Raw genomic sequence first — 15,043 nt, 5'->3', positions numbered from 1 at the left:
CCATTTATAATTTTGGTTTCACAGCATCTTGAGGCAATGAGCTCCACGATGTAATTATGTGCTGTGTGAAAAATATTTCTTTTTGTTCACTTTAAACCTGCTGCTTAATAGCTTTGTTGGGTGCTCCCGATTCCCTATATTATAAGGAATAACGAATAATTGTTGTTAGCATTGCAGAAGTAACACTGATCTCTGGCACAGCTCAGAATATCCTAAGGGGGTATTACAGCAGTCAGGAATGAGTGACATTTCACTGTCCTGGAAACAAGGTAGAGACTTGGTACTGGAGCTGATAAAGTGGCTCTGTGCCACTTTAAGGATTTCCTTACTCATAGAATCTTTACATAGTTTATTATGCCAACCTTACAGAAGCTGTGTACAGCAGTGTTACACAGAGCATAAAAGCTCGAGTTGAAGTATGAATGGGTGAATGAGCAAAACTACAAACTGAAAATGCAGAGTTTTCCTGTAGTTATTTGTCCAACTTGACCACAGACACCAATGACAAATAGAAACAGGCACAGATAAAAATCAAGGCTAAGTGAACAAAAGCTCAGCTGATATCACAGCCTAATGCAGAGGACAATGTTCTGAAATACTCTTCAAGCAAACAATACACTAAAGCGTTCTGGCAATGAATAATGGTTGACAGCACTTGGAAGAGCAATACTGGTATCACAAAAGACTGAAGAACTGTTGTATGCAGTCTTTCTCAAGATTAAAAAGCATATGTCTCAACTTGACAGTCATGCTTAAATTCAGAGGATCTTGGAAGGACATGAAAATCTAAAAAGAGCTTTGCACTACAAGCTTTTCCCCATCTATTTAAGTCACCTCATTTCTTTCCTAACTATTCATGTGGGGTTGGAGGTGGCTGCTTTTACTGTTCTTTCCTGAGTAGACAGGATCTGACCTACCTTTTTAACATTTGTTATGTCATACTGGAATTTCGTTGCTTTGTCATCATTCTGGTAAGGAAAAGCATGGAGATTGCTCATGTGTAGGTATTTACTGTAAACAATCTGAATGGTAATATTTTCTCACATCAAAACTCTAAGCTCTGTGATACAGCCAAGTATTTAAGCATCAAAGGCAAAGTATTCCTGTTGCTTTCTCCCATACTAATCACACACTAAAACTTTATGCTTACTTCAGGAACCAATACTGCACTGCATGGAAGCTTCCCCATCCCAGAGCAAACACTAGGAGGCATTCTATTCAGAAGGGAATCCTGCTGCTGTTTGGGTAGGACAGAGACAAAAATCTGCAGTTTCGCTAAAAAGAGCTTATACGCCCTTTACTGCAGGCTACCTTTGTTAGCAGAAGGCAGCCACAGCTATGTCTGCTTCTGAACAGTCCCAGCCTGCGCATCAAGGAAGGTCCTCACTTCTTTTGTCTCCCTTTGGTGTGTGGTGTAAGAGTGGAGATAGCCTGTCTCTTAGAGACTCAGACATCTCTCTTGTAGATACAAGAGCTTCTTTTCTGTTATATATTAAGAGCAGTTATTATTGCACAGGCAAGCACCTTAAAGCTAGATGGGTAATAACTGAGCTCAGCTGATAGATGCATTTTAACCTTACATAAACACATGCTATCTATTTTTTCCACAGACCAAAGCAGAGCATTGTCAGTCATGAATCTTTTTAAGATCTTAAGGGGAAGAAACTGCACTGTTTTCATGGACAGATATTCAAGCTTCGTCACCATTACGTGAACATGTCTCAACCATTATGTGTCTGATGCCCCTGGTGTTGCTTCCATTTAAGTGAATGGTAAAATGTAAAACAGGAAAGAATGTATATTAAAAGCAACTTTAAAACAGCCCCTTACATCCCTTTAAAACCAACTGGACTTAAACACATGCTTAAGGTCTTCCCTGCCTTGGACTCCAAATCATGCTGTAAACCTAAACCTTTCAGCTCTTGTGTGTGGGTTTGTGGCGAGTGACTCCGGTCTGCTGTTTCTGTCTTGTGAAGAAGTGTCAATATTAGGAATTTTCATCAGTCCTGAACTGAGCTGCAAACCCAGTAACTCCAATAACTTTATATGGTTGACGCCGCCATCATGTCATTTCTGAAATACTGACTCTCACTGACAGTATTTCTCAAGTCCCCGAAGCCAGCCTGCTTTTCCTTCTGCCCACCTCCTGGGCTGCTCTGTTTCCACGGGTACTCCAGTCTTCCCTCAGCTTTGGCCTGGGGGCCAATTTTATCCCTTAGCTGCCCTGCTCATCTTTGTCTCTGCCTAACCAAGATGCCTGCATTTTCTCATGGCTGTTTGGCAGGCTATGTCCTCTTCACCTCTCAGATGACTTGCTGAGGACCCAGGGCGACCTAACTGCTAATTAATAGGATGGATACAGAGCCAAGCAGCTGGAGAACAGCAGTAGCCCCACAACAGTGTAGGCAGTGGCATCACCGAGATCCCACGTGATGGGTAACTGGGGGAGCAGCTATCACACTGAGACAGCGGCGATGGCAGGAAACCAGCAGGAGCGAAAGGAGGCTTGCCAACCCCCTTGTCTGCCCAACTACGGCTCATCAGATTTTCAGTGGACTTAACATTTCCCACAGAATCTTTTGGGCCCATCAAATCAGTGTGTTGTAACAAAAAAATCATTCCCGCTAGAAAATGCTGATCATCTGTTCCATTGACAGGACAATTACTAAAGCACTACAGGAAATGTGTAACAAGTCTTGTATTCCAGTTAGAAAACGTCTTAAAAGACACAGTGAGCCACAGGCCACATAAGAATACAAATTTTCATTTCCTGAAAAATTTATAATGGCTATTTTAACTTATTTAAAACAAATGCATTATAGAAAACAATGCATATTTTAGGTATGCTGTGGATAAACTGCTGCTAAATGAAAACGTCTAATAGCTAAATTATGCTAATTTGATTTGAAAAGTGTTCCACTCACTTTCAAACAGCCAATAATAATGCCCTGGTCACGAAACCAGCAATGGACTAAAATGTCTAATTATTTGTAGTGAACAAATACAATCCATAGAAAACATAATTATAATTAATAAAGAATAGATTATAATTGCATTTAACATCATTTGCATAATTTAAAATGGAGTAACTACATGACTGATTTTTTATGTCTTTTTAAAGGGCACTAATAAAATATGAAGGAGGTAAGGAGGCTTATATAAGTAGGAAGTAATGAATAATATCTTGAACATTAAAGCACAATATATTATTCTGTGCACATAAATTGGACCACTTCATTTTTGCAGGTGCAATGGGAAAAGTATGGTACATCAGCAGTTTTCAAAAGTAAATAATATGTTAACTGAAGAAGAGATTACGGATTCTGATCAAATATTCAATGTCTTATTTGAATAATTAATAAGTCAGTCTGGTACAAATATGCCGCATATAGCCTGCAATGTTTCAGAAACTTCTTTCTTTCAAATCATACTTGTCACTAGCATTTAGAAAGTTTAACCTATCACCTTATCACTGTGAGCATTAAAGCCATTCTTGCGGATTTCCCTCTGGATACTCATGTTATGAGTGAAATTAAGTTCAGTGGCCTCATTTAGTTTCCTACCGTGGTGTTCAATAGCCCATAATGATGCACAGATTGGCTAAATCTGAAACTAAACCCTAATTTCAAAAGGTACAGAGAGAGCACAGATTTGATACTAGCAAAAGCACAGTAGCAAGATCACTCAGCAAAAATGACTTGCCTAACTGACAACCAGAGTAAAATATATTCTGAGAACTCTGCTTGGTACAGTTTGACTGTTTCTCAACCTGTGTCTGCCAAAGGGGAGGAAGACAAGACAGGCTGGAGAATAATGGTGCAACAGATTTCACATGCTAAAATAGTGGAGTGATGTGTGAGTGTTGGTTATTAAAAGAATAAGCATACACCTCTGTGTACATCCAAACATGAGGAAGCAGTAAGATGGAAAAGGTTAATTCTTCCCATTAAATTATATAACCCCTGTGTTAATTACTTGGACTTATCAGATGTGGATACTGGATTTCCAAAGATCTGCTTGGTGCCAAGTTGACAATAATTAGTGAAACTTGGAAGCTATTTCTTTTATTGCTCCAATTTGACATTGCACATGCCCACAAATCTTTTCAGAATAAATTGAGAAAGATTTTGCAATGCCTTCAGAGAATAAAACATCCTAATGATGGAGTCATAGGTCAGGAAAAAGGGGAACAAAATTAAAACAAGTTTTGAAAGACTGCTGTGGCAGCTGGACCCAAGACGGGAAAAACCCCACAACTTTCTAAAGCAGATCGAAACTTTATTGCCATGGGATAACGAAGAACAAGAGGCACATCCACAAAACTGCATGCAACAGCTAAAATGATTCCATTTTAAATGCTTAAGTAGACTCACTCATTAAGGATCAGGAATAACATCAGAGGTGCTTATCATGCTTTACATTACTTTTTGATTTTCAGTCCAGCTATGCTGAAATATGAAATGAATGTCTGATAAATATCTAAACATGGAAAAGACTTCCAGGGCATCTTCAGGACCATGAGAATTGACAGGTTACAGCACATTTTTTATTGCTGATAGATTTTGTATTCATTCATGTGTTTGCCACCACATACACCAGGACTACCACACTCAGTAGAGGCAAAGAACGATTAAAATAGCTGCCAGAGCTCCTACATAAGAACAACCAGCATTCAGTTTATCTGTCCAATTGATCAGCTTAAGCATCTATATCTCATGACTTCTGAGTCGACCAACACTTTTCTGAGTGGATCAATACCACTAGTCTGTGTTTTAACTGCTTAGAGGCATACAATGGTCATGAAAGATGCACTTAAAAGCTACCAGGCTTTCCTTAGGACACAGTCTAAACTTCACATACAAGACTGAGTCTGGTAGATTCACACGGAGAAAAACATTGGGCTGAATTAGGCATCCTTGTTCTTGTTAGGCACCCTTGCTGCCTGAGATCATATACAGTTCAGACTGTTCAGGCTACTAAGAAGAAGAAAACAGGAGGTTCACACCCAACTAAATCACAGGCTGATCAGTACCAAAAATAGCTGTGTCACAGCATGAGCAAACAGCTGCCTACACCCCACTGAGAGTAATCCTAAGGATATTGGAAGCGTTCTAGCCTATACACCTCTGCAATTTTATTATTCAAACAGATAAAACCCCAAAGCCTTTCTAATGAAGCCATGACCTGCCTAAATCCATAATTTGTGGTAAGAATAAATTCTAATTAAACCTGCTTAAACAAAAACAAATTAGAAAGCTGTTTCTGCATATACATGCACTTTAAATTGGAGGAGAGGGCATTTAGGAAGAGTGGGAGAAGGAAACTGAGATTTAGAAAGTCGTGGGACACCTTGATCACTGGGCAGTTAGCCACGCTGCAGCATAGGGCAGTGTCATGGGAATGATATTAAGCACTGTGACAGCACTTCTCATTCATTGGAAATCTGTTAAGAACAGAAGTTCACAGCTATTAAGGATAGGTTCAGAATTGCATAAAACTGGCTGACACACCAACAGACATTCAGCAAACTAAGTGTCTCTCCTCTGAACCGAAGAAACCCCAAACAAACTCCTGTTAACTGCCATCCAGCTAAAACTGTTGACAACTGATTCTTGCTGATCAACAACTGGAAGTCACCCATTCTGCTACGAGACTTATTAAAGAATTAAAGGAATATTGTATGCACTGGGAAGTTGCATACTAGTGACATAGGCTATTTACTAGTGAATGTAGTTTCTGGTTTGGGATGACTTTATTTCAACAATTTGGTATTGATCTGGAGTACCTTAGGATTACCAAACCAAAACATGCTTCGTGGACATGGCAGCTGCTCATTTTTACTATTGCTTTTGACCTCCCTAGATATGATCTCCCCAGTGCCGAGGCTTCCAGTGTCCAAGAGTCTGTGATAAACCCAGGCAGGAACAAGTTACCTGGGATTCATGGAAGGCTGCTGCAGATCCCACAGCAATCTGAAGAAACTGAGTTTTTCTGAACACAGTCCTTTGATAAAAGAGAAATACCTGTCTCACATAAAGGACCTTTATATCACCATTAGTTGTGGTTATCCTTTATTGTGCATGGGAGAGAACACTTACATAATAATATATGCCTATAATCAGACCACAGCAACTTTCCAGTATTTAAGATTCAACTGGGCATTCAGGTGATTGTTCTGAGCCTCATCTAAACAGATAAAACTTCACAAAAAATAATAGCAACAATCTCTACAGATGAGTATTTCCAACAATTTTCCACACCGTTTTCACAGGACAAATTCCCACTATTTTACTTCTGTTTCTATTTCTGTTATGTTTACAATCTCTAATGAGTTTTCTCATTATTACAAAAATAGAAAGAGAGACAAACAGTTACCTGCTCTCAGTTCTGGAGGACGCAGATGTTGTCCTTCGTGTATTCACACTGTGGACTAATGCCCCCATTCCCACCCAATGTTCCAGAGTCTTTCTGCTTTCTTTGTAATTTGTGTCTTGTGGGATAGAAAATAACCTGCACTGATTGTGGTATTGACTGTCTCAGCTGGTGCTGCAGAATATCAAATAAAATCAGAGAAAAAGGCATGATAAAAATGTACAGGTTGGAGGTGAGACAGGCCAGTTGCAGTCACAAGGAACACATGCAGAAAAAGCAGTGCCAGCTGGGTCCTGCCAGTAGCTATATCAACATAACATCAACAAAATACTTATTTTTCCTACTATTTTCAAGATTTCAGAACAGGGCCCCAGAAGCACAGGGCTTAAAAGTGTCATGTGGCAGCAAATTTGTCTTCCAGCTGGAACCAAAGAGAAAGAAAAGCTGCGACTGGAGGACTGGGTTGCAGTGACAGGATTCTAGTCTGTTACACCTTTGCATGACAGCAGAAAATCGAAACTATGTCAGACTTCTGTCCTAGGTCAGACATGTATCTAACAGTGGTCTGGAGAAAACAAAACCTTAAGTGGGCACCTATGGGGTAAACTTCCTCCATGAAAAATTTCCTGCTTGCCTGCAATACTTTCTGCCCCCCAAAACAAGGATCTGTATTTCTGCTGGTTTTACAGAGGTTTTTTCCTATTTTGTTTCTTAAAACCATTTTCTATTCACCCCAGATATTTCACTGGCCAGTAGGACACTGCATGAAAAACTTTGTTTTTATTGACTATCAGCACATCTACCTGCATATCCACTGAAGTTCCATTTCAATGAATATATTGCTATGAAGATAGGATTTCTTTCATACCCGCAATTATTCTCAACACTCACCTCCAAATCCTCTTCAAATTATCCATTTTTTTATGATCACCTTTGACCACAATCCCCCAAGGTGTAACTGAACAGTGACCATGACCAGATAACCTATTTCAAAATACTTCTACCAATTTATAATAGGTGCTAATAAGTGCTAAACTGAAATGAATTGTTTAACATATATTAGATAATATATTTCATGTTCCTGACCTTGATAGGCCCTCTGAGCCTGTATCCTCATAGGTATCCATCTATTTAACTGTGGTGATTTAGAGACTATTACAGTTACATTGCTGCAACCCCTCAGAGTGGAGACCATACAGCATAAAAGGGGCATAATCAGTACAGTTTATCTTGACAGTATATAACTTCACTGTATTAGGAATAGTATTGGTTTAACGATATTAGTATAAAATAATTTCCTGACTGAAACAGTTAACTGCCACAAAACCTTCAGAAAGGATGTATTCGACAGGAGGGGAGGAGAGGGAAGAAGAGACAGTGAGGAGAAAGGCCTTAAAGTTAAAGCTACATGGAAGAACATTTTTTTAAACTCTGTTATTGACACAGTCCTGTTAGTGACAGTAAGTGAGGCTGATCTGAGCAGGATACTCTTTGCAAATCCTGGCTTTTCAAAGGAACCTCTGGTTTTGAGATAATGGAAGCTCAGAACTCCCTGTCATGGAACTTAATGTGAAATTGATTTTGCAAGGCTTTATCTACACAAAGTTGCACTGGTTTAATTAAAGGTGTGTTTTTAAATCAATTCTGTTAAACCAGTCCAAGCTCCTGTGTGGACACTCTGAAATCGATTTGAAACTGTCTTATGTCAACTAACCTTAATTTGGAAAGGAACCAATTTACACTGAACAGGCACTGATTTTTGCTGACCAAAAACCAGGGTTAAAAATAAATCTTATTTAAAATCATAAGATTTTGATTAATTTCTCTGTTTCTGCCCTAGCTCCGCCAAGCTATGCTGGCCTCCAGTAGCCTAGTCCATCTGTTTAGGAAGGAGATGAACTCACTTCTTTGCATCTATGTGTTTATGGCCTTTTGACTGATACATGTCCCTGCGAAAGGACACAGGGTAAAGCACTGTGAAACTATGGAGTCTAAAACAAAAAGGTGGCAGGTCTAAGGAGAAAGAAGTGATGAATTGTAGGGACCACTTTCACCCTCCTTTTCTGTTTATTTTGTTTCTGTAATGCAGAAAGGAGATAAGCAATGAGCCTCCTTCATGATCAGTAAAAGCTCTCTCATGCTATAGTACTGGGGAACAGCTTAAATAACCCATAATTAGTGCAGGGGTGCGTGTGAAATCAGGCCAATGTTATCCTGTCAGTCCCATGTCGCTGGAACCAAGCCAAAATCTCTCCTTTCTTAAGGGTCAGGCAAGGGATAGAAAGGATTTTAAAGATCTACTGCAGACTAGCTGTGTGGAAATTTCCCCGAGTTTAAGGATTTCTGTGCAATCCCTTCCAATCATTCACACTCCACTAGGCCGCAAATGAAGGTCTGCATTTGAGTCCACAGCTTCCAGAAATGTACCCACGTTATTTCCACACCTGAGAAACACATGGGAAAATGGGCAGTGAACTTGTTACCGATGCGATGCTAAGGACACATCTGTATTTGCTCTTGTTCTACAGGCACAGCTAGACACGAAATCAGAAGCTGCACCGCTACATACAAGAGCCAGGGCCTGATCCTGCTCTAGGGAATGGGAGCCTTCGCACATGCCATCACAGAACAGGGCCAGGCTGTGGGATGTTTCCCTGCTGATATTCAACCAAAGCCTTTTCAGTGATGAGAGCCAAAGTATCTCAGCTCCTCCCAGAAGGAGAACAAAAGGGCGCAATCCTGCAAAGTGTGGTGTTCCCTTAAGCCCCTGTATATTTGGAGCTAAAGATACTCAGTATCTTCAGTGGGTAATCCTAATGCAGAGTTGTGCAGCGAGTGACTAAGTACCAGCCTGCCGCTGCTTAAAGATGATTTTTCAACCTTCATCCTTTGTGTCAGTTATGTTACTCCAAAAACTTGTGCATGAAGCCAATAGGACTTAAAACTACATAGATGTGCTTAGATTGCGAACTATAGCCCTAATTATTGAGAATAGTGGCTCTAATTATTAAGTTTTATTTTAAAGCACTTAAAACTATGCACGACAGTAAGTGCTCTGTATCCTTGCACTCCTCTGAAGTGCTGCTGATGGGTAATGCGCTACTTTACTTTCTGTTTGGTTCAACAGATTTATTTTCAGAGTGAATCCTGTGTGAATTTCTCCTGAATCAAACTCTCCCTGGTGAGACTATATAATCCTGCTGTCTTGTTAGAGCAAAAATCATCCGTGAGACTTCATTCAAAACAAATCCCCTGCCAAACTATTTCTTCCTTTTCATTTGGACAGTTATCCTTCTGATAATTTATAAGTAAAAAATTGTTTCGTTGTCTAGTTCAACCTTGTAGAGAGGACAGTATCAGTCTAACAGCAGCGTAAACAAAGAGATTCACAATCTTAGCAGTGCTAGAATATATTGGGCAGTTTTTCATTGCATATGGAGGAAAACCAGCAATACTGCAGTAGTTCAACGGACAAAAAAACCCGCGAAAATATGGCTAGTTATGGTTCATTCTGATTATAAACATTTTCCATATATAAAGACGACTTTTTCGGACGCAGCTGCAGTATTTTAAGTCCTCCTTCCCTGCCACTATTAATAAACTGTACCCCAATGTATTGCATCTGCTGGCATTAGTCATGACTACACCTACTGTCTGTAATGAGATGCCATTCATCAGCTTGGTAAGCTCAAAATTAAGTGATTTTCCTGGAAACTGTTTCTCAGCAGCACCATTTGATCCGCTGTAGTTAAAAAGCCATGTCATTGGTTGTATTATAAATTCCATTTTACAGTCTCCTTTTTTTTTTAATAAATTAATTGTAGCTTTCCTCTAGGCTTAATGCTGGTATAAAAGGTTTTGGCTGATGAGCAAATCTTTTCCAAAGACAAGAATTTTCAATTCTATCATTTTTAAATACCAGTGGCATAAAAAAACTCACAGGAACAAACTCGTTTAAGACAGCTACACAAATGAAAGTTGACAAGTGATTAGCTCCTTCTGGGAATGAATTGTTTTCTACATTTTAGGGGAAAAAATGTCATCAGTGACTTTGGAAGTGGCCTGAAGCATGGGCTTTGGAAGTCTGATACTACAAATACCAGTTTAAACAATTACATATTTAAGCAGTTGTTATAACATGGAGTTGGCATGACAAAGTACAAACTTCAAAAAGACACCATCTCTTGTAAAACGCAAGCAGTATGCACACTTGTAAAAACTCAGCAATGTACTACCAATTGTATTAGTCATCCTGAAGGACCTGCAACAGTGAATACACTAGTTCCTACCTTTAAAACTTAAGCATGGTATATGGAGCCTCTAGGGCAGTGCACACTTGTGCATGCCCAAAAGAGAAATTATTGCTTGCCCTACAGGGTAGAAGTAATTTAAATGACTCTTGCTGGTTGTCCTCCTCCCTTCTCTTTCTATTAGCTGAAAGAATGAGAGGGGATCTTTTTTTTCCTGGCTTCTACTTTGAGAAGACAGAGTTAAAATTGAATCTGTATCATTCTGCTTCTTACTGGCTATGTCAGAGTCACATCACAGCAAGACCCATTTACACCTCTTCCTCTGATTTCTCACATTCTAGTTTCCAAGGAAAGGAAATTTAGGACTGCGTACTCGGTTGGAGATGCAGTGCAATTTGTACAGGTTCCTCAACTGGACAAATGGACGGGCCAGGTTCCTCAAGTGGACAAATGAACACTACCACATACAGAGGCAGATACAGGCTCTATCAGGTGTAGCCTGCTTCTGGAAACGGGGGGGATGGGCTGCTGGTGATCATTATTTGCTTCCTAGACCACACGGCAGGGAACTTTTTTTTTTTTTAAATCTAATCACATCATCTTGGATCATAGTCCATATAATGTATTAAAAGTTAACAGAGTATTTCAGAGGTGACAGCTTCAAGTCTGCCTACAGATCAGACCCCACAAGTTCTTATGCAGTGTATCTTCCTGCCTGATCAATCAAAACTATCTCAAGAATTCTCATACACTCCTATGAGAATTTTGACAATTTGTAGTCCAACCCTGCAGATCAATCTTATGTATTTTTCCTCTGTGAAGTAATATATTTATGCTACTTGGTTTTTGGGTTCAAATCCACTGAATTTTAATCTTGTGGGAAGCTACTCGCTGTAGACATCTTATCAACCCATATTAAAGTGTTCCTGTATGTGAGAATCATTCACAAGAATAAACTCCTTAAAATCTGAGCTAAAGGGCAGAGAAAAGTGGACAAAGGATATTTTTACACCCTAACAATTAAAATACTGGACCTAAGCAGATTTTAAAGGGTCTCAAATCCTGCCTCACATTAGACAAGGAACCCACGTTGATAAGTCTCTGTTCATTCAAATATATGATTTGGATGAGGAGTGGTATGTTCTTGAGACTCTTCAGCAAAACTAAGTTTTTGAAGTCAGGCATAATACTACCCTTAATTTTGGGCCTGAGAGCAAGTTCTGCTTGTTTTTCACGTTTTTCACTTTCTTCACTTAGCAGACTGGCTCATCTTACAAGGACGACAGGATCTGCAGTGCAATGTGCTGTGTTCCTATAGTATTTGCCAGGATGTAGCTGTCATGACATTTAAAACTAAGATGATGACAGAGAGGAACAGGTCACTCTAGCATGAAATGAAGAACCAGAAGTTGAATTTTAAAAAAAGGAAAAAAGAGAGACTATAAGTTCATATGAAAAATAATGAGGACTAGAGATAGCCTCCAGCTAGTGGGAAACAGTTCAGGCACCACAGAATAAATTTTATAGCCCTACGGGCCTCTCTGAACATTTGCACACGTCCTCTCCATGATGAATACTATTATTCCAAGAAATACTGCTTGTAGAACTTGATTTCTAAGCTAATGTCGTGTTACAGGCTAACTCTGATTAGACAATCTGTGATGTAGAACTTTGGAAAAAAGCTATATTCTTCAGTAGTAAAAGAAAAATATGGCAAGTTCTGGGAGAACGCTAGTGGACCTGTTTTTTTGAATATACAGCTTTATGCAATTAGAATTAGGCAGAGATTTCCAAGAAAGGTTTTTATGTCTCACTCCTCATCCTGGCTGGTTACATTCAGAAAATTTGCTCACTGTAAAGATGATCTTTTCCATTTGATATCTTCCCTCACACAGCAGCTGGCTTACTTGGTTGAGTAATTATTTTTCGTGTTCTGTGGTACAGGTAGCAGACAGATAAAGCCAACAGTGCGGAAGACATAATAATCAGATCATTAGACCTGACACTTACTTCATACTCCTCTTTGAATCCATAGCCTTCCGCACACTTCATTTGGGTGATGTGCTGCAGCAAGTCAGCTACACGGATGGCTGGATGAAGCTGTCCGGTCTGGTAGGGCACATCCACTGGATCTCGCTTCTTGTAGGTATGGGATTGGACCAGGCTGCTTGTGTCACTGACCATCGTATGGGTTTCATCTAGAAAAAGAGTATCTCATGATGTACTGGCTCATTTTCACTTATGAATAGAAATACAAATTACACAGATTTCTAGAGAAATGGCAGAAATCTGACACCATCAGTATTGCTTCTGTCTGTGAAGGCTACACCAGAAGAACAGTAAATCCATGGAGCAGTTTACACAGGGAAATTGCAAGACTGATTGGAATGAGGCAAAGTCCATGGTTCTACAATGGAAGCATTGCAGAGCAGTCCGAACTCTAATATTGTTTTAAATATCACTAGCTGATTACAAACAGGCTTTAAATTAGGCATTTGGTTCTAAACTGCATTGAAGTTTCATTCTGAAACTTCAACAAGTCCCATGGAATGAAATTGGACTTGTATTCTTCTTAGATTACTGAAGTGCTATATTTTACACTGCAAATTTAGAGCAAATGTTTGGAGTGAGCAAAATAAAAAGATGCACAAAATGGCTTATGGTTTCATCAAGCTAGGACTGCAATGGAAATGTAGATCTGATACAACATTTGGAGACAAACTACAAGAGGACAAATGCAAAGGATCATCTGATCAGGAAAAATGTCTTGACTGGCTGCTGAACATGCTTTAGGACCATGGTATATCATGAGCCATCACATTAGGCATGGAATGTTATATGTCAACTGACATGCAAGCCAACAAACAGGAGAACCCAGTGGGCTGGTTAAAATTTTTATGAGACACATACTCTCCCAACCCTCCACATCTCTTCCATGGGGCAAATGGGCAACTTACCATTGATTGGCACTTTTAAGAAGATACATATCAGGAGAAAAAAAGAGGAGGAGAAAAAGGAAACAGGGCATAAGCAACAGTACTACATTAATAATTACAGGTAATTTTATGTTTGTAATTTAGTCTTTACAGAGTGATTTCCTAAATGAGTCAGATTCCGATCTCAGTTTCACCGTATAAATTAAATGTACTGAAACCAAGGTATCTTACTGTGAGTCAACTCACACAGATGAAACTGAGATCAAAACTTATCAGTAAATAGACAGATGTGAAAGTGCACTCTACCTAAGGAAGCAATATGACTTTCTTCCTGTTTAGATGGAATTTTAAAAATTTGTTCAGACTTGACAAGAGAAAAAAACCAACCAAATTCTAAAGTCCAGTTATCATCATAAATATTTTTTCTGCTTACCCAAATAATACTTTTACGTATCTCAAAGAGGTTTTGATTTTTAACTGAAATTGTAAATGTGGTGCTTTGATTTATTCAAACTACTCCTCACTGGCTGCACACTAAACATCGCAAGGGGTTTATAAAATACTATATTTATTAAAAAAATATTAATTTGTTAAATATGTTGTATGAAAGGGAAGCATTAAAATAATATTTCCACATTCATAAGTTAGATATATTATAGCAGAAAGTTCCACAAATACTCTGGATGAAAAGGTCCCAGATTCTCATGTACATACCAAAAATACTACCACACCTCATAAAAGGTGAGATTCTGGTCTTGGTTATACCACTGAAAATTGATGTTAAAGCCACAAAGCTCAATGAATCATATTTCAAGGATGATTGTAGGTTCTCTCAATTCACACTGATACTAAGACACATGAAATCTGGTCCTCAGTAAGCATACAGTCAATATGAACTGTGCATTTAAACCTAAACCAAAAATAACAGAGAAAAATTTATGGGTATGTTGCTAACCTGATCTAATGCAGAGGAAAGGGATTAATCTTTTAGTCATAAAATTTGACAACTTTTGTCTAATGTGTGATAAAATTGTACTGCAAAGCACCTTGGGATGCATGGCATGAAGCGTGGTATACAAGTGTAGGTACAGTATGTTGCTGTTGAAATGGCACCTGAAAACTACAAGGTGGCTAAGACACAAAAGACAAAAAAAGTGTAGGAAGTTGATCATGATTTTTTGGGTGGCTTATTTCAATTTTAGAAACAGGTTAGAAAACTTGGGTTTTTTTTTCAAACTACAGAATTCCTTGTAACACAGACTGTTAGTAGCTAAGATGAAGGTAAAGTTATCAGATAGCAGGGTCTTGTGCTGTGAAAGCAGCAGTTTAATCTTTATGAATCTTTCCTGTGAGCTCCTTTGTTTTAGACTAATTTTCCTCTCTCCATTTCTTTATCTCTTATAGCTGCACTAATACTATTTTTCTCTCTTTGGGAGTGATCTTTTAAGTTGTTTTAAATAAAGTGCTTTCAATCCTTGGTTTATA

The 15,043-nt window shown here is 38.9% G+C and overlaps 1 protein-coding gene across 4 annotated transcripts in view; it reads right to left on the bottom strand.

The window, feature by feature from the left end:
* Nucleotides 1–15,043, bottom strand: part of PTPRM (protein tyrosine phosphatase receptor type M) — a 486,857-nt gene that overhangs the window by 77,354 nt on the left and 394,460 nt on the right. For 3 of the 4 annotated variants that reach the window (XM_050915683.1, XM_050915685.1, XM_050915686.1), the window contains one exon: nt 12,633–12,820. In XM_050915683.1, the coding sequence (XP_050771640.1) occupies nt 12,633–12,820 (188 nt within the window). Of the gene's footprint in view, nt 1–12,632; nt 12,821–13,579; nt 13,592–15,043 lie in introns of all 4 variants that reach the window. The other variant, XM_050915684.1, reaches the window with a different exon arrangement.

Source organism: Gymnogyps californianus, chromosome 2 (assembly GCF_018139145.2).
Source record: "Gymnogyps californianus isolate 813 chromosome 2, ASM1813914v2, whole genome shotgun sequence".
NCBI classification, from domain to species: domain Eukaryota; kingdom Metazoa; phylum Chordata; class Aves; order Accipitriformes; family Cathartidae; genus Gymnogyps; species Gymnogyps californianus.
The sequence above is the reverse complement of the archived record's forward strand: the minus strand, read 5'-3'. Positions and strand labels throughout refer to the sequence as shown.